Source organism: Mustelus asterias, chromosome 14 (genome assembly GCF_964213995.1).
Source record: "Mustelus asterias chromosome 14, sMusAst1.hap1.1, whole genome shotgun sequence".
Lineage (NCBI taxonomy): Eukaryota > Metazoa > Chordata > Chondrichthyes > Carcharhiniformes > Triakidae > Mustelus > Mustelus asterias.
Window position 1 is genome coordinate 107121283 of NC_135814.1, and position 20715 is coordinate 107141997.

At 43.5% G+C, this 20715-nt stretch overlaps 1 protein-coding gene across 6 annotated transcripts in view; it reads left to right on the forward strand.

The window, feature by feature from the left end:
- vps8 (VPS8 subunit of CORVET complex) overlaps positions 1-20715 on the forward strand; it is a 651220-nt gene that overhangs the window by 533795 nt on the left and 96710 nt on the right. For all 6 annotated transcript variants that reach the window (XM_078229111.1, XM_078229112.1, XM_078229107.1 and 3 more), the window contains one exon: positions 3718-3771. In XM_078229111.1, coding sequence (XP_078085237.1) covers positions 3718-3771 — 54 coding nt within the window. The remainder of the gene's footprint in view (positions 1-3717; positions 3772-20715) is intronic.

Consider the following 20715-nt stretch of genomic DNA (forward strand, 5'->3'; position numbering starts at 1 on the left):
GCCTCCTAAGGAAGTAAAGGCACTAATGGGCTTTCTTAACTATAACGTCGGTGTGGAGAGACCAGGACAGGTTGTTGGTAATCTGGACACATAGAAACGTGAAGCTTTCGACCATTTCCATTTCATCACCGTTGATGTAGACAGGGGCATGTCCTCCATTATGCTTCCTGAAGTCGATGACTATCTCCATTTTACTGATATTGAGAGAGAGGTTATTGTCGCTGCCCCAATTCTATCTCTTTCCTGTACTCCGTCTCATCATTGTTTGAGATCCGACCCATAGGTATATAAGGAGTATAGTAAGGGGCTGAGGACACCGCCTTGTGGGGCGGTGGTGTTAAGGATAATCATGGAGGAGGCCTATCCTTACTGAAGACCCACTTTTAGTCTTTGCTCTATAAAGTTATGTAATCTCAGATGATGAAATGGTGAGGGGATGTAGTAGCAAACTGTGTTCCCAGGCAGGAGAAATCAACTCATGATCGTTTACTGTTCACTTTTACTGGGAATATGCATAGCTGTTGATTGGGTATGGATAGGGTCAAACTTGACAGTGAGAATTCCCATGGCCGAATGAGCTTGCAGACACTCGCTGTGCAGGCTCACTCATTAGAATTATTTTGTCTTTAAAATGATGAAAGGACCAGCCGTTCCCACTGAACCATAGCCCAACATGGGCTCAGTTTTAACTCTGAGCAAGAGACAAAGGCCAACCTGAAGAGGAAGCAAGTCCAGGCCAACTTAGCCCATCTGGCCTAATTTTAAAAGTGCAAATAGGCCTCCCAACCAAAGCAGTAGGAGTGCCGATTCTGACTGGGGGGGAAGGGGAAAGGAGATTTGGGTGAAAGCCAGAATGCCAGGGACTCCAGGATATAGTCCCTAACATAAAGTAAATGATTTGATATGATTTGATTTACTGTCACATGTATGGGGATACAGTGAAAAAGTATTGTTTCTTGCGCGCTATACAGACAAAGCATACCGTTCATAGAGTACGTAGGGAAATAGGAAAAGGATAGGGTGCAAAATATAGTGTTGCAGCTGGAGGTAGGGTGAAGAGAAAGATCAGTTTAATATAAGGTAGGACCATTCAAACGTCTGATGACAACAGGCAAGAAGCTGTTCTCGAGTTTGTGCCTAAGCAAGAGGGGTGCGGATCTGTAGTTGGTCGAGAGAGTGAAAGATAGAACCACCTTCCTGTCTACTTCAGCTGTCCCTAATAGTAATCATTCTGCTCCTTTCTCCCTCAGACATTTATCCAGCTTCCCTTCAATACATCTGTCCTACTGCCTCAATGCCTGCCTATTATAACATGTCGCACATGCTCACCACTCTCTGGGAAAGGAAGTCTATTGGAATGAGGCGATAGTTGTTTTATTCATTTATTGCTATAAAATAAAGCAGCTTTATTTTATAACAGGTCTCATCGTGATGATGTGAGAAGTATCTCTCGGAACATGGGAGAAGAAGCAGGGTGGACGAGAATAAAGAAGTTTGACATGATTTGACACATTCATAAGAACATAAGAAATAGGAGCAGGAGTAGGCCATCTAGCCCCTCGAGCCTGCCCTGCCATTCAATAAGGTCATGGCTGATCTGAAGTGGATCAGTTCCACTTACCCACCTGATCCCTATAACCCCTAATTCCCTTAATTCATCTGGGAAATTAACTTCTTTATCTCTGCATGATTTCATCTTCGTTTTAACTTGACGGGCTTTCCCCCCCTAAAGCCATGGCTTTATAAAGAAAACATTAATTTCTTTTGAACATACTAGAAAACTTTCATTAGAAATTAAATAACATCTTGGGTTTATGCATAGATTAGAATTGCCTTACCAATAATACAACAAGCCCCTCTGAATTCTCAAAATAACCTTTGGGATTTAATCTTTCTCCCTCAGACTTGTCGTAGTCTCTTGTCACAAAGGATGCTGCTTGGACACCATCAATTAGTTCTTGTAGTCTTTAGTATATCACCAGTAAATCTTTATCAACAATGTTTAAGGGTACAGGTATGGAGAGGACTTCATTCGAGGTTCTTGCACAACACCAGCCATCTCTAAACTGATCCTCGATCTAAGTCATGTGCCTTCCTACATCATTTTGTAACTAGGTCATCTGTTTCACAGGCAACCTGTAATCCTGTGTAGATAGTGATTGGTCAAGAATGTACCTGCTGAGAAAGCAGGTACATTGCCTTGAGTAGCTGTAAGTATTCGCATTCCAACCATTATTCTGTAAATTGAGTTTGTGTCTTTATATGCCCTGTTTGTGAACAGAATTCCCATTCACCTGAAGAAGGGGCTTAAGGCTCCGAAAGCTTGTGGCTTTTGCTACCAAATAAACCTGTTGGACTTCAACCTGGTGTTGTTAAACTTCTTAGAGAGCAGGTAATCAGGATACTTGGTGAGAGAGGGAATAAGAGTTTTAACAACACCAGGTTAAAGTCCAACAGGTTTATTTGGTAGCAAATGCCATTAGAAAATCTTACTGTGTTTACCCCAGTCCAACGCCGGCATCTCCACATCATGACTACCATCGACACCGCAAACTGCCGGTTCCAAGTGGAGAGGATCTCCAACCAAAAGCTAATGGCATTTGCTACCAAATAAACCTGTTGGACTTTAACCTGGTGTTGTTAAAACTCTTACTGTATTTACCCCAGTCCAACGCCGGCATCTCCACATTGAGAGAGGAAGTGGTCAGGAGGATACCTGGTGAGAGAGTGAGTGGGCAGGAGTATATCTGGTGAGATAGTGGGAATCCAGCCATGTTCCTGCTGGGGTAGTGCCACCAGGGAATGAAAAACAAGGTTGGAGCAGTCTTGCTGGTATTGTGTCTTTGAACTTTAAATTTTGACAGCTTTTAAAAGTGCTTTTAACATGGAGCCACTTCTCTGAGTGAATTGTCAACAATGGGTTCCTACAAATACACCCCACATCATTGACATGCCAATTGTTTTCTCTCGGTTTACACGATGTAAACGTGCCTCGGCTTTCTCTTGTTGCCATGGTGATTTATTGCCTGCTTTGTGGTCTTTTACAACATGTCCAGCACATCACCGAGTCAGCAGGTTTCCAATCTCTGGTCCTGCTGCAACCCATTTTGCTGCAGGTTTTTGTTTAGCATAGATTTTCACGACAGCAGCGAGATTGAGATTATTTCAGGGAAGACGATCGAACTATCGAAAGGTTTAGGTGACCTCGGCTTTTCAGAGTAAAAATATGAAACTGGAGGGGGTCCACTGTCAGAAATCTATGAGGAAAGTACAGGAATGTGGAAATAGCTAAACTGGTCTTGCAAAGAAGCAGCACAGACAGAATGAGCCAAATGGTCTCCTGTGTTATAAACATTTTACGATTCTATTGTCATATCCAGTTCATAGAACAATTACTTTCGCTGTTCTAATGCCTTGGCCGTGTGATCAAATAAGACATGTTAATCTGTGAGGTGACCTCCGGATTGTAAGGAACGTGGGGTCTGCTATTGGACAGTCTGATATTGAACCCGAATTACATTTCCAGTACAACAACAACTTGCATTTATATAACACCTTCCGTGTCATGAAACAATCCAAGCACAGGGCCCAAAACTCAGAAAGTGGCATTGACCGGTCTACTAAATGCACTGGGAAATACACAGTTGTCATGTTAAAATCTCTGAAAATATCTGTCATTAGCGTAACTTGGATATTCCGTTTCCTCTTTCCCTCCAGATTAAAGTCACATCAGCCTACTACTCAGCCAAGAGAAATTCTGACAGCAAAAAGGTAAGACATTTTAACAGGTTACCTTTCGGAGAAGAAAGTGCTATGAATTATATGAAGAAATAGCTGTTCCCCAGGAAAAGATAAAGCTATCGTTGTGATAATTACGAAGCATTGATAGAATCACAGCAATGATTGTGCCATTCAGCCTATTGGGTCCTATATATGATTCCTGTCACTTTTATTAATGAAGTGACGCATTCATAGAAGACAGAGGGTGGTGGTGGATGGAAAGTTTTCAGACTGGAGACCAGTTACCAGCGGTGTACCACAGGGATCAGTGCTTGGTCCTCTGCTCTTTGTGATTTTTATTAATGACTTAGAGGAAGGGGCTGAAGGGTGGGTCAGTAAATTTGCTGATGACACCAAGATTGGTGGAGTAGTGGATGAGGTGGAGGGCTGTTGTAGGCTGCAAAGAGATATTGATAGGATGCAGAGCTGGGCTGAAAAATGGCAGATGGCATTTAACCCTGATAAGTGCGAGGTGATTCATTTTGGTAGGACTAATTTGCATGCGGATTACAGGGTCAACGGCAGGGTTCTGAGGAATGTGGAGGAACAGAGAGATCTTGGGGTCCATATCCACAGATCTCTGAAGGTTGCCACTCAAGTGGATAGAGCCGTGAAGAAGGCCTATAGTGTGTTAGCTTTTATTAACAGGGGGTTGGAGTTTAAGAGCCGTGGGGTTATGCTGCAACTGTACAGAACCTTGGTGAGACCACATTTGGAATATTGTGTGCAGTTCTGGTCACCTCACTATAAGAAGGATGTGGAAGCATTGGAGAGAGTGCAGAGGAGATTTACCAGGATGCTGCCTGGTTTGGAGGGTAGGTCTTATGAGGAAAGGTTGAGGGAGCTAGAGTTTTTCTCTTTAGAGCGGAGGAGGATGAGAGGCAACTTAATAGAGGTTTATAAGATGATGAGGGGGATAGATAGAGTGGACGTTCAAAGACTATTTCCTCGGGTGAATGTAGCTGTTACTAGGGGGCATAACTATAAGGTTCATGGTGGGAGATATAGGTGGGATGTCCGAGGTAGGATCTTTACTCAGAGAGTGGTTGGGGTGTGGAATGGACTGCCTGCAGTGATAGTGGAGTCAGACACTTTCGGAACTTTCAAGCGGTTATTGGATAGGCACGTGGAGCACACCAGGATGATAGGGAGTGGGATAGCTTGATCTTGGTTTTGGACAAAACTCGGCACAACATCGAGGGCCGAAGGGCCTGTACTGTGCTGTACTGTTCTATGTGACTCAACTTCCCATCCGTTTCCATTCTGGGTTACAAAATTAATCAGCCCCAAGACGTGATGCAGAAAACAATTTGTATCTTAACACAAATGAGAGTGATTCTTACTGCCAGTTTCGCGTGTAAAGGCGGATAAATGATTAGTTTTTGTGTGTTATGTGCTGCCACAATGATGTAAGGGGCCTCGTGCATTTAGACCTGGCGATTGCTCCAAATCCAGGAAGACATGGGAAAAATAGACCTGGATAGTTCACGGACAGCCACTGATGTGACAGATTTCTCAAACCCTTGGACCATACTCTAACAAGACTGGTTCAGCGAATAATGGCTAATTCTGTATTTGAATGCTGGGAATGGTGGCACGGTGGTTAGCATTGCTGCCTCACAGCGCCACTGAACCGAATTCAATCCCAGCCTTGGGTAACTGTCCGTGCGCAGTCTGCACATTCTCTCCGTGTCTGTGTGGGTTTTCTCCAGATTCCTCCCACACTCCAAAGATGTGCAGGCTAGGTGGATTGGCCATACTCAATTGCCCCTTAGCATCAGAGGGATTAGCAGAGTAAATACGTGGGATTACAGAGAAAGGGCCTGCGTGGGATTGTTGTCAGTGCAGTCTTGATGGGTTGAATGGCTTCCTTCTGTACTTTTGGGATTCTTTGATCAGGATTTGCAGCAACCCCTCAGTCCAGGGAAGGATTCCAAAGGCACCCTGGCTTTCAGTGCTTGCTGCCATTATCTTGATGGGTACAGAACATTGAGATGCAGTTGTCGAAATTCACCTGTTCCTGGGATCAACATGAAGGTTTGTTCTGGTGGGAACAATTCCTATGGTGCTCCACCAGGAATAATCTTCTCAGGTAGAGGCCATTCCGATCTAGTCCACTATTCCTCAGGAGTCGGGTTCAGTCTCGGAACGAAGGCTTTTCACTGGAAATAAGAAGCACGAATAAAAACTGGAAATTGAAACTAAAGCAGCAAATGTTGGTGTTATCCTTCTACCCAGGCAGTCCCTTAGCATTGAGGGTGACTTCTCTGTTTTGTTGGATTGTTTTGGAAGATGTTGGGTAGTAAGAGATCTGGCTGGAGGCAAATTTCTTTCCTTAAAAGTACTTTTATTTACATGAATAACTATATATAGGGTTACAGAAAGTCAGGGCAGCTCTCGCCCATCTCTCTCTCTTTTTGAGAGACATCATTATGATGCACACTAGCTGTTATTAATGGCTGAGTTAACTTTTTACAGCTTCCACTCCAGTTCATTGAGTTCTGAGAGGGCTGATCTGTCCACTGATCGTGTGTGAAGGCTAAATGGGTGATTCCGCTCCATCCGGCATCACAACTTCGCCTCTGCACATTCCCAACAAAGTCTTTCGATGTGTCTGGTGCATTCCCGAATGAGCTTTCTCTATTTTGGTCAGTCATAAGACAGGGTCTCCCATGAGCCTGCAGGGATTTTTTACCTTTTCAGGGATGTCTTGAGGACAACACTGTCCTTGTCCCTGTGTTTCCGCTTCCCTCCTGGGAGTCTCCTGCCGCGATCGAACTCCAAGTGGAGCAGTTGCTTTAGCAGTCTGGTGTCAGGCAAGCGAGGGACATATCCCACCCAGCGGAGCTGGTTTTGAGTGCTGCAAAATGTTGGTACCAGAAAACAGATGAGGCAGCATTTGTGAAAGAGAACAGAAGGCTCAGGGCTTCAGCGCTGGCTCAAAACATAATTGCCTCTTCTCTCCACGGACACACTGTTTCCAACATCTTTCCATTTGCTGGTTTGGTTTTACTCCGCATTCTGTCAGACAGTCGTAAAGAGTTCTGTTCCATGAAGGATAATCAACTTTTGAAGAACAATAGTGATGCTGGCTATGACAACTATCAGTAGGTTTTCAGATGCAGAATTTTCAATCATTGCTTTCTCTCTAATCCCCCCTTTCTAAACGGCACATGCAGAGAATATAATCATCATGCTAGGTTTTGGTCGAAGGTATAAAAGAATGGGGGTGGAGGATCCTTCCTGCTGCTACCACATTGCTGCTTACTGGAGTTTACTAAACATAAATTGGCTGCTACCTTTACTACGTTACAACAGGGCTCAGTGCTGGGGCCTCAACCTTTTACAATTATATAAATGACTAGGATGCTAAATTTGCTGATGACAAAGAAAGGTAGGAAAGTAAATTGTGAAGAGGACAAAAGGAGGCTAGAAAGGGACATAGGTAGGTTAAGTGAGTAGGCAAAAATCTAGTAAATGAGGTGTATTGCAGGCATTTCGGCAGGAAGAATAATAAAGCTTATTATCTAAATGGCAAGAGATTGCAGAGTGCTGAGGTGCAGAGGAATCTGGGTGTCTGAGGGCATGAATCACAAACGGCTATTTTATAGGTACAGCAAGTAACTGGGAAATCTAATAGAATGGTATTGTTTATTGATTACAATGGTTAACGCTGCTGCCTCATAGCACCAGGGACTGGGTTCAGTTCTGGCCTTGGGTGACTGTTTTTGTGGAGTTTGCAAGTTCTCCCCGTGTCTGCTTGGGTTTCCTCTGCGTGCTCCAGTTTTCTCCCACAGTTCAAAAATGAGTGGGTTAGGTGGATTAGCCATGGGATAGGGTGGGATGGTGGGCCTGGGTAAGATATTCTGTCAGAGTCGATGCAGACTTGATGGGCCACCTCCTGCACTGTAGGGATTCTATGATTCTAAGTTATTGTTCAATTATACCGAGCATTGGTGAGACCACATCTGGAGTTATCTAAGGAAATATGTAAATACATTAAAAATAGTTAAGAGAAGGTTTACTAGACTAATACCAGGAATGAGCAAATTGTCTTATGGGAAAAGGTTGGAGAGATTAATCCATCATTGTGAAGTGCTAATATCCATCATTGTGAAGTGCTTTGAAAGGTTAGTCACGGCACAAATCAATTCCGGCCTCCCACCTTGCCTGAATCCACTACAGTTTGCTTACCGCCGCAACAGGTCCACAGCAGATGCCATCTCCTTGGCCCTACATGCAACCTTGGAATACCCGTATAACAAAGACACCTATGTCAGACTCTTATTTATTGATTATAGCTCAGCCTTCAAAACCATTACTCCTACATAACTCATCTCCAAACCCCGAGGCCTGAGCCTCGGCTCCTCCCTCTGCAACTGGATCCTAGACTTCCTAATTCACAGACTGTAATCAGTAAGGATAGGCAACAACACCTCCACCACAATCATCCTCAACATCGGTGCCCCACAAGGCTGTGTTCTCAGCCCCCTACTATACTCCTTATACACCTATGACTGTGGATAAATTCCCCTCCAACTCGATTTTCAAGTTTGCTGACGACGCCACCGTAGTGGGTCGGATCTCAAACAATGATGAGACAGAGAATCTGGTGAACTGGTGCAGCAACAATAATCGTTCCCTCAATGTCAACAAAATGAAGGAGATTGTCATCGACTTCAGGAAGCGTAGAGGAGAACATGCCACTGTCTACATCAACAGGGATGAAGTGGAAATAGTCGAGAGCTTCAGGTTTCTAGGTGTCCAGATCACCAACAGCCTGCCCTGGTCCCCCCATTAAGAAGTCTCACAACACCAGGTTAAAGTCCAACAGGTTTATTTGGTAGCACAAGCCACAAGCTTTCAGAGCACTGCCCCTTCATCAGGTGAATGGGAGCTCTGTTCAGAAACCGGGCATATATAGATACAAACTCAATTTACAAGATAATGGTTGGAATGCGCATCTTTACAGGTAATCAAGTCTTAAAGGTATAGACAATGTGAGTGGAGAGAGGGTTAAGCACAGGTTAAAGAGATGTGTATTGTCTCCAGCCAGGACAGTTAGTGAGATTTTGCAAGTCCAGGCAAGTTGTGGGGGTTACAGGTAGTGTGACATGAACCCAAGGTCCCGGTTGAGGCCGACCCCATTTGTGCGGAACTTGGCTATCAGTTTTTGCTCAGCGATTCTGCGTTGTCGTGTAGGCCGCCTTGGAGAACGCTTACCCGGAGATCAGAGGCTGAATGCCCGTGACTGCTGAAGTGTTCCCCAACAGGAAGAGAACACTCTTATCTTGTGATTGTCGAGCGGTATTCATTCATCTGTGGTCGTAGCGCCTGCATGGTCTCCTCAATATACCATGCCTTGGGACATCGACAACGGATGAATAAACACCGTTCGACAATCACCAGGCAAGAGTGTTCTCTTCCTGTTAGGGAACACTTCAGCAGTCACGGGCATTCAGCCTCTGATCTTCGGGTAAGCGTTCTTCAAGGCGGCCTTCACAACACACGACTACGCAGAATCGCTGAGCAGAGACTGATAGCCAAGTTCCGCACAAATGGGGTCGGCCTCAACCGGGACCTTGGGTTCATATCACACTATTTGTAACCCCCACGACTTGCCTGGACTTGCAAAATCTCACTAACTGTCCTGGCTGGAGACAATACACATCTCTTTAACCTGTCCTTAACCCTCTCTCCACTCGCATTGTCTGTACCTTTAAGACTTGATTTCCCGTAAAGACTCGCATTCCAACCATTATCTTGTAAATTGAGTTTGTATCTATATATGCCTTGTTTGTGAACAGAATTCCCACTCACCTGATGAAGAGGCAGTGCTCCGAAAGCTTGTGGCTTGTGCTACCAAATAAACTTGTTGGACTTTAACCTGGTGTTGTGGGGCTTCTTACTGTGCTTACCCCAGTCCAACGCCAGCATCTCCACATCCTGGTCCCCCTATGCTGACACTATAGTTAAGAAAGCCCACCAATGCCTCTACTTTTTCAGGAGGCTAAAGAAATTTGCCATGTCAGCTACGACTCTCTCCAATGTTTACAGATGCACCAGAGAAAGCATTCTTTATGGTTTTATCACAGCTTGGTATGGCTCCTGCTCTGTTCAAGACTGCAAAAAACTACAAAGGGTCGTGAACAAAGCCCAGTCCATCACGCAAACCAGCTTCCCATCCACTGACTCTGTCTACACTTCCCACTGCCTCGGAAAAGCAGCCAGAATAATCAAGGACCCCACGCACCCCGAACATTCTCTCTTCAACCTTCTGTCGGGAAAAAGATACACAAGTCTGAGACCACATACCAACCAATTCAAGAACAGCTTCTTCCCTGCTGCCATCAAACTTTTGAATGAACCTAACTCATATTAAGTTGATCTTTCTCTGCACCCTAGCTATGACTGTAACACTACATTCTGCACTCTCTCCTTTCCTTCTCAATGAACGGTATGCTTTGTCTATATAGCTTGCAAGAAACAATGCTTTTCACTGTATACTAATACATGTAACAATAATAAATCAAATCAAATAAAGTTTAGAAGAGTAAGAGGCGACTTGATCAAAGATTCTGAGATCCTGGCAGGGTGATGTGGAGAGGATGCTTTCTCTTGTCAGAGAATCTAGGGGGTCACTGTTTAAAAATAAGGGGTCGTTCACTTAAGACGGAGATGAGGAGAATTTTTTTCTCTGAGGGTTGTGAGTCACTGGAACTCTCTTCGCCACAAGGCACTAGAAGCAGAATCATTGAATATTTTTAAAGCAGAGCTGGATAGATTCTTGATAAATAAGAAGGTGAAAGGTTATTGGGGGTTTAGGCAAGAATGTGAAGTTACAATCAGGTCAACCATGATCTTATTGAATGGGGAGCAGGCTTGAGCGGCCAAGTGGCCTACTCCCGCTCCTAATTCAAAAAGAATACTTAATCAGCTAAGAAATACTTTGAGACTTCCAAGATTATGAAAGGTGCTATATAAATTAGTATTTTGTACGAATATTTCATCTGACCTGTGCCTGTATGCTCCCAGGGCATCATGCATCCCTGTTTACAGCAGTCCTAACCACAATATAAGTGACCAGCTTCATCATAAGGTCAGAATGTCAGGAAGATTTGAGGTTATCTGTTCAGATTTTGCATTGGGCTTTAAGAGATTTGCTGTATTTCTAGCTCATGACATAGATGTTTCAGAAAGAAAGACCCACAATGAGCTTGAATATATCTCTGGTAACAGAGTGACTGAAGCAGCCCACTCTATCCTGCCTGCTGCTCTTCCCAGCATCCTACAAGACTAGCTCTTGGAATCAAGGACTCTCTGGAAATGAAAAGCAAAAATGCAGCAAGTGCTGGAAATTTAAACAAAAGCAGAAAGTGCTTGTAACACACAGCAGGTCAGGCAGCACTTGTAGAGTGAACAGAGCACTCAATCCTTTAATCCTGGCTTTTCTGTCTGTGAACACTGAGCTTTTAATATTCATTTATTTTGTGTTTGCTTCTGTACTTTTTAAAATTTTGGTTTAAAACGGTGAGTCCTTTTGACAGCTCCTGAAGAATTGGCTTGGAGACACTTCTGAAGCTAACAGTGTATGGGAGCTGCACTGACTTCACTGGAGACACAGACATTCATCTAAAATACTCCAACAACATGGCATTTCAACTGTATGTGTGTTCATTCAACAGACTCCCATCCTTGGTCTCACTAATTCGTGCCAACCAGATCCCTCAAGATGTTCAACTTCCTATTTAAACAATAACACACTATCAACCTGAATCAAAAGCAATGCACAGACGTTGCCAGACCTGCTGAGATTTTCCAGCATTTTCTCTTTTGGTTTCAGATTCCAGCATCTGCAGTAATTGCTTTTATCAAAAGCAATGCCCTCTGAAATGGCCTAGCATGCTACTCAGCTTAAGGGTAAATAGAGAAGGGCAATGAATGCTGACCTTGCCAGGAATGTCCACATTCCCATGAAAGAATAGATTTTTTAAAAGGATTTTAAAATGCTACAGTGAATCAGATATGACATGGTTTATCGGTATTGGGAACAGGAACACCTTTCACTTTCAGGCTCATTCTGAATCTCGATGTTCAAACACTGAATTTATTTACCTTCTGATTCATGCTCACTGCCAAAACTAAAAGGTTTCTCTCTCAGTGACCCCAGCCTTTTACCTTCAGTCTGAAACTGAAGCTTAGATTTTCCTCTGTTGTTCTCTGGGTTTAAAGCTTGAAAGCTCTGTGCATTCTGAACTTAAGAGGAACCGGCTTGTGTGCTTTTGCCTGCTTGTGTCACTTTGCGAGGACATTGTTATTTTAGAAGGACGGTGAAAAGGAGCAATGGTCTCCCCATGCCCAGAATATTTAAATGCTAGTCACTTCATTAAGAGTGTTTAATTATTATTTAAGGACTGTATATCCATATATCTGCCCGATTTCTCCATACTCTTCTTGGCAATGTCATTTCATAGGCAACTTTCTCTTTTCTTCCTGGGTAAAGATGAATTATGAAGTGATTATTTTGTAACCCTGCTGTTTATCTGTCCCTGACTTCCAGCCTCATTTTTTAGTGGATCACTGCACTCTTTCATTACTAGCTTGCTGCATCTTTTGTTGGAAAATTATTAATTGTTACATGACCTTTCACAGCAAGCTTCTCATTCAGATTTTCCTGTGCTTCCCCCAATTATTTTTTAAATCTGCTTTGATTGTGATTAGAATTTGCCCATTCCTCCTGCTACCCGATTGTTGATATATATTTTGAAAACTCTTGCGTTGTTCCTTAATCTCTTCTTTATAATCTTGCAGAACCATGTTGGTCTCTGTTGCCCTTTCAGCTTTCGTAGCCTCCAGAAATAATCTTCATTGTCGCCTTATCAATAATTCCTTTCCTACCGCTGATTTTCCAGCCATGTTTATGCTCTCATTAACCTTTATGTCCCACGGTATTACTCATGATAAATTAGAGAATTCATGTTTTATGGCAACAGGAAGGTTATACCAATATAACACAATGCACACCACTGTTAAAGTAAAACTATAACTCCACAGCTTTAATTGCTGTAAACTGGTTTATCCTGAGCTCATCTAGAGACTTAACTCTCTCCGTATGGATAGTGAGTTTATAAACTAATTCCTGTTCTAGGTCAGAAAAAGTAGCAAGAAATGGCATGTTTTTCCTCTAAACTTTTGTCAAAGATTATCTTACGTTCGTAATGAGGGGTGACATCTGAAATAGCAAGGATTCAGACTTTTACATAGAATGCCAGATCTTCTGTGAGCTTGTTCTGTTCATCTCCTGATTTCAATTGAGGAACTCATAATGCATTTTTTTCATTTTTGTGAGAGTGTTACTCATGTATTCCAGGCTTAAATTGCAGAATAACGTGATTACTTTGATGGATATTGTAAACATGAACATACAAGTTAGGAGGAGGAGGCCACGCGGTTCTCTCCTCCCCCCCCCCCCCCCCCGAACCTGCTCCGCCATTAATCGAGATCCGATTGTAACCTTAAGTCCATATTCCTGCCGGCCCCCGATAATCTTTCACCCCCTTGCTTAACAAGAATGTACCTCTGCCTTAAAAATATTCAAAGATTGCACTTCCACCATCTTCTGAGGAAGAGAGTTCCAAAGACTCACTCCCCTCTCCGTGAATGATTTTCTCCTCATCCCTGTCATAATTGGGTGACCCCTTATTTCTAAACAGTGACTCCCTAGATCTGGATTCTCCCACAAGAGGAAACATCATCTCCACATCCATTCTGTAAGACCCCTCAGGATCTTATGTTTCAATCAAGTCGCCTCTTACTGTTCTAAAATCTAGTGGATACAAGACCAGCCTGTCCAACCTTTCCTCATCAGACAACCCTCCCATTCCAGGTGTTAGTCGTGTAAAGCTTCTCTAATGCTTCCAACAAATTTACATCCTTCCTTAAATAAGACCAAGTACTGTACACAGTGCCCCAGATGTGGTCTCACCAATGCCCTGCATAACTGAAGCACAGCCTCTCTACCGTTGTATTCAGTTCCCCTCACAATGAATGATAACATTCTATTTATTTGCTGTACCTGCATACCAGCCTTTTGTGATTCATGCACTAGGACACCCAGATCCCTCTGCATTTCAGAGCTCTACAATCTCTCTCCATTTAGATAATATGCTGCTTTTTTTATTTTTTCTGCTAAAATGGACAATTTCACTCTTTCCCATGTTATATTTCATTTACCCATTTGTCCATTAACTTATCTATATCCCATTGTAGCTCCTTATGTCCTCTTAACATCTTTTTAAAAATTCATTTTTATGTGATATGGGCGTTGCTGGGAATCTTATTATCCTACCTGTCTTTGTCTCATCAGTAAACTTAGCAACCATACCTTCAGTCCCTTCATTCAAGTTATTCATCTAAATTGTAAACAGTTGAGGTCCCAGCACTGATCCCAATGGCACACCACTCACCACATCCTGCCAACCAAAAAAAGACCATTTGTGCCTGTTTCCCGTTAGCCAGCCAGTCTTCTTCCCGTGCCCCCTGCACCGTGAGCTTTTATTGTTCACTATAAATTATGTGGTATTTTATCAAATGTCTTCTGGAATTCTGGAATGTTAATTACTAGTAAGCATTGTTTAGCAACTTGTTTAACTTATTCCCTCTACCCTTTCTCAAACCACAAGATACAGAAGAGTATAGTAGGGAACATATTCTAGGTGCTGGTATATTGGCATTCAGTGTGGGTTAATGGAGGCTGCTTATCGGAGAGGGATCATGGGTTGTGGAAGCAGGAGAGGACATCCAGCTGGATAAAACAGCAGGATGTTTTGGGAAAGATTGGCTGATGGTGGATGCTTAGAAGGGTCAGAAGTGGGAGAATAATATTGAGGCACAGTACCATTAAGGAGAGGTGTTCTGGACTTTCTAATTGTGGCTACTTTTGGGCAGCACAATACTGGAGAACAAAGAGAATTTATTCATGGATGTGGGAAGCTGATAAAGGTAGGGTGATTCGGGAAGGGTATTTGTAAAGATGGGACAGGCATGGGTGGCGAGAGCACTTTGTGAACAACAAGAAGCATTCGGAGGGAGACTGGAGACTGGAAAAACGTTGAATCATAGAATCCCTACAGAACAGAGGAGACCTTTTGGCTCATCAAGCCTGCACCAACAATAACCCCATATATTTACCCAGCTGATTCCCCCCCTCCTCTCCCCCCCCCCCTCAAAACTAGAGTCAATTTAGCATGGCCAATCAACCTAACCTGTACATCTTTGGAATGCTTACAGGGGTGTGGTTTGGTTATAACAGGGTGAGGGATGGGTGGTCTTGGTGATAGAACACATGAAGGGTATTTTCCTGTCATAGATTAGACTACAATAGGGAGGGATGGAGCAGTCGCAACAGTGACATTTTTAAGGGATATCCTTAATAGGAAATCTACATTATTGTAAATAAATACTCCTGAGCATTTGTTTAAAATAGTACAAGTTTCTCCACTGTCGAGAAAACCTTACATCATAACCTCCTTTAATGAAGCTACTTCTGCCTCCCATCTTCAACACATCACTGGATTGAGGAAAGCAGGGTTTGCAGAGCTAACTGAAACGCAGTGCCTCCTGCGATTGGAATGTTCAATCTGAGGTGTAAATAAAATAAATTGACCAGTGGAATCATGGTGGAAAAGCTTGCAGTCTGGTGCAACAAGGAAGTTACAGAAAGTTAGAGGGTCGAAGCCTGACTGTTCTCAAATGTCCAAACAAACACAAGATTCTTCACATATCACAGGATGCATGATAGGAGCATGTCATATTACATACACTCAGTCCCTGATTTTCCATTCATTAATCTTAATGGAACTGTATCATTTCATGATCTGTGTCTCCAATCAGAAGCAGAAAATGAATCATACAATGTTTGTACAAGATGTAGAGATACTGCATGAAATGGACTTGAATTGTTTTTCTGTATTTCTCTACGATGCACTACTTTGATATCAGATATCAGGTCGTGTTCAATATTTAATATTTATCGTGTGACATTATGTTGGTAGAAAGGTGATTTTTCCTTGTAGCATCTGTGGCTGGACCAAACATATTGACATTTATCCCATCTATACATTTGTAATTCTTCAATAAGATCACCTCTGAGCCATCTTCTGCAGCATCTCACCACAACTCCATGCCTACTGCCTGCTGGATCAAATTAATTGTCCTTCAGAATAAGCTCTCCAATACACAGGTGGCTTTTTTCATAATGCTTTGATGAGGATTGTACCCAGAAATTCCAGACCAATGTTCTCTGCAATGTGAGAATCAGTTCATCTGAGTATTTAACCTCAGATCCATTGTACTTCTCCACACTGAGTTGGTGCTTTTAGTGACCTATCCATGGGTACTCCCAAATTATTAGTGGGGTGTGTGCAACACTGGCTAGATTACAGTTACTTCCCATTGCTGGTTTGCTTTCTCCCTGAATCGATGTTCCCAAATTTTGTGATGTTCTATAGAATGTTCTAATTAAGTTAATATCACTGCGGCTGTTTCACCTGTCCACAATCTCACCATTTTGTGGTTTTCTGCATTGGGATTTGCAACCTGTCAGCCCAGTTCCCCAGCCTTTGTATCAGCCTGTTTCCAATTTACAGTTTTTTTTCAGTTTTGTGCAAGTTTCGATTCTTGAGGTTTGGTTTCATTTTAAAATGAGCTTTTCAAATCGGTAATCCAGCCAGAGTTGCTTCATTTCAGATTCTCAGTTTATCAAAGTCTGCTATTTTGCTTCAGGTAGCTCACCCTGACTCTGATTAATGATGCACCAGCTTAAAGAGATGTACATCTAGCCGTGGATCTTTACAAATGACTGACATTCACAAGATGCGCACATGTTTCTACCATAATCAAAGATTTGGAGAACTGTCAAGCTCAGCATCCGAACCTTCCTGAACATTAAATCCACTCTGCAAGTTCCTCCAAATCACCATTCCTTACCTCACTGCACATAACAAAATGACCTTGAATTCCAGCTCCATGGAAAAGCACTGCCCATGGCTGTGCTGCTGAACTTTCTAAAATTACTGCGTTGGTTGAGTTGCTGTCTGAGCCTTATAAAAAGTGTCAACTCAGAAGGCCTAAAGCAAGGCTGGAGATCTCTGCTTTTCTTATACCCGCCTACAGATTAAACCATATTGTTACGTAGCCTCAGGGTTGTGGTATCACTTCAGTGTCCATGAGCATAATACAATTGTCACTTACGTAGTTAAAGCGTCAGAACCAATGCAGCCTCCTTAGGCGGGGACACCAACCAACACTCAACCAAAGCAAAATCCGAAATTGCTGGAAGAACTCAGCAGGCCCGGCAGCCTCTGGAGAGAGAAAATAGATGTGGAGATGCCGGCGTTGGACTGGGCAAAACACAGTAAGAAGTCTAACAACACCAGGTTAAAGACTTTAACCTGGTGTTGTAAGACTTACTGAGAGAAAATAGAGCCAACGTTTCGAGTCCATATGAATCTTCTACAGAGCTAAAGCGAGGGAGAAATGTGATGGATTAGAAGCTGTATGAGTGGGGTTGGGGCTGCTGGAGCAGACTGGAAGGTCAGCAGTTGGTGGGAGCTAGGAGCAATTGCAACAAAGGTTGTTGTGGGTCATGAGAAAGGAAGAGTTAATGTCCTTTAGGGAAGGAAATCTGCCGTCCTTACCTGGCCTGGCCTACATGTGACTCCAGATCCACAGCAATGTGGTTGACTCTCAGGTGTCCTCTGAAATGGAGGGCAGTTAGGAATAGGCAATAAATACTGGCCCTGCCAGTGATGCTCGCATCCCAAAAAATGAATTTAAAACAAGGAGAAGGTGCTGGTAGCTGTATAATGCGCAATCAAAGTTTATTTCAATGGCTGCATAGGCAAGAACCGCACTGCAGCCTGTGAAACTTTTTCTCTCTAAGTCCAACAGTTAAATACTTACCTATCACACCTTCGAGTTGAAGACACCTCGTGATCATTTCAGCTGTCCCAGTCAGCATTCCCAACTCAATCGTGATCTTATGTATGGCACAGAATAAGCCTGCAAAGATACGACTGAGACAGGGGTGAAATTGAGAGATGGAAATAAGTGATCTTTGTGGTGACGTAAATATAAGATTGGAAGCTCATCTAACAAGCACAACCCCCACCATCAACAGCTTCATTTACAAAACCCCTTAAACATGTTAAAACAGCTGAGAGTGTTTCGTAGAGGCAGGAGCTAAGGAAGGAAGGGACAAGCACATGGAAGGAATTGAAGATTTTGAAATCACTCAAAGCTTGGAAAGGATAAGGTGACGGGAGTGAGACTGATGGAGACAGAGATTTGAACACGTTGAAATTTGTGCAGTACCAAGCTCTGACATCATGAAAGCAGATTTAGTCTGGAGATGATAAAGACATGGATAAGCCTTTCAATGGGAGGCAGAGTTTGAGGAGGTGGAGGCAGAGTTTGAGGAGGCGGAAATAGGCAATTTTGGGAGTGCACTTCCAAGCTCAGATAAGAATAAATGAGATACCAAAGTTACCCAACATCGAGCTGATCTGAACAGGCATCTGAGGAGAAAGAAAGGTGTGGTATTGGACAAGGAGCCAGGCAAGATGGCCTCAGTTTTACCAAAGTTGAATGAAAGGAAATTCTTGCGCAGCCAGGACACTGCTTGCCTGCCTGCTCTGACAAAGGGTCATCCAGACTTGAAATATTGCCTCTATATTCTCTCCACAGATGCTGTCAAACCTGCTGAGATTTTCCAACGTTTTCTGTTTTTGTTCCTTTAAAGTTCTCCTTGCCGAACCCTGAACTTGAATCTCTCCTCATGCCCCCTCTGGGCTCATCTTGTCCATGAGACACATGTTGCCCTGATGCCATTCTCACTAAACTGCTGATCACTCAAGCTGCCCTCCTGGCCGCCATGTTTGCCCATATTGGAAACAGTTCTCTCTCTTCAGGTGTTGTCTCCCTTTCCTTTAACTCTGCTGTTGTCACCCCCTCCTCAAAAACAAACTGCTCTTGTCTCCACTGACCTTGTAAAACTATCATTCCATCTCCAACCCCCCTTTATTCTGCAAAGCCCTTGAACATGTTGTTTCCTCCCAAATCCATGCCCATCTTTCCCAGAACCCCATGTTGGATCCCGCCAAATTGGTTCCTGCCCCTACTATAATACCCAAATAGCTCTTAGCAAAGTCACAAATGGCGTCCTGTGATAAAGGTAAACTTTCCGTCCTCGTCCTTATCAAACTGCCTGCAGACTTTGACACGTTTGAGCAGATCCTCCTCCTCTCTCACCTCTCCACCATTGTCCAGCTGACTGGTACTGCTCTCACCTGGTTACATTGTCATCTGTCTAATCATAGCCAGCATATCCCTTTGCAATGGCTTCTCTTCCTGCTCTTGCAACTTGACCTCTGGTGTCCCTCAAGGATCAATGCTTGACCACCTGCTATTTCTTATCTATATGCTGCCCCTTGGCAGCAACATCTGAAGAGGTGGTGTTAGTCATCACACGTAACTCTGCTCTACCTCACCACCTTGTCAACTCCTCCACTTTTACTCAATGATCTGACTGCTGATCTGACATTTGTTCCCAAGCAGATTTTTCCTCTGATTAAATATTGGGAAAACTGAAGCCGCTGTTTTCAGTCACGCTTCAATTCCATTCCCTTTCTACCAATTCCATCCCTCTCCCTAGCAACAGGCTGAGATGAACTAGCTGGCTCACAACCTTGGTGCCACATCTGATCCAGAGATGAGCTTCCAATCTTATATTCACGTCACCACAAAGATCACTTATTTCCATCTCTCAATTTCACCCCTGTCTCAGTCGTATCTTTGCAGGCTTATTCTGTGCCATATATAAGATCACGATTGAGTTGGGAATGCTGACTGGGACAGCTGAAATGACCACGAGGTGTCTTCAATGAATGGGCACAGATTATGAATTTTATATATATTAGAATCCAGCACCAAAATGTGCAACAGAAGAACTGAACATCAGAAGTGCTCGCTTGGTAGTAGTTCATTCTATCCAGAAGCTAAACTCTCCAAACATCACCTTCCATCCCATCTCCCCCTCCCCCCCCCCCCCCCCCCCCGCCCTCCCCAGCCAAAGTCTCTTCCAAATGTTGCTGTTGTCAAGCCAGTGCCGGCAGTGTTACTGTAAGGTGGCACACGATCTCTTTAGAGATGATTGTCCCTCTGATTTAATGAGGGAACACTGCACAGTGACCAAGATTAGGGGCAGAGCCATGTGGGGGAATGCATGGGCCAATCTCATTCCAGGATGGCACTGCACATTAGGGCCCCAGCTCACTGTGTCACCATAGTTCCTGGGCAAATCTGCCGCACTCCACGCTCCTGCTCACTTGTAACCTGCCCCATTCTGGGTAACAAAGGATCCTTTCAGTGGCACCTGTCATTCCAGCCGATCACCATGAAGGCTGAATTGCAGAATTAATCCCCAATTCGCTCTGACTGTAAAGAAAATAGTGAATAACTTAAATCAAAATTATCTTTTTAAAAGCAGGAGAAGTGTGAATATATTTTATATATAATTAATCACTGTCTGTGTGGAGTTTGCACATTCTCCTCGTGTCTGCGTGGGTTTCCTCCGGGTGCTCCGGTTTCCTCCCACAGTCCAAAGATGTGCGGGTTAGGTTGATTGGCCAGGTTAAAAATTGCCCCTTAGAGTCCTGAGATGCGTAGGTTAGTGGGTAAATATGTGGGGGTAGGGCCTGGGTGGGATTGTGGTCGGTGCAGACTCGATGGGCCGAATGGCCTCCTTCTGCACTGTAGGGTTTCTATGATTCTTCTATGATTCTATAAATGATGCATACATATTCTCTAAGTGGAAGTTCTTCATTAACAAAGAGTTGAGGCATCAGTTATTCGAATACCTGTTTAGGCACTGAACTA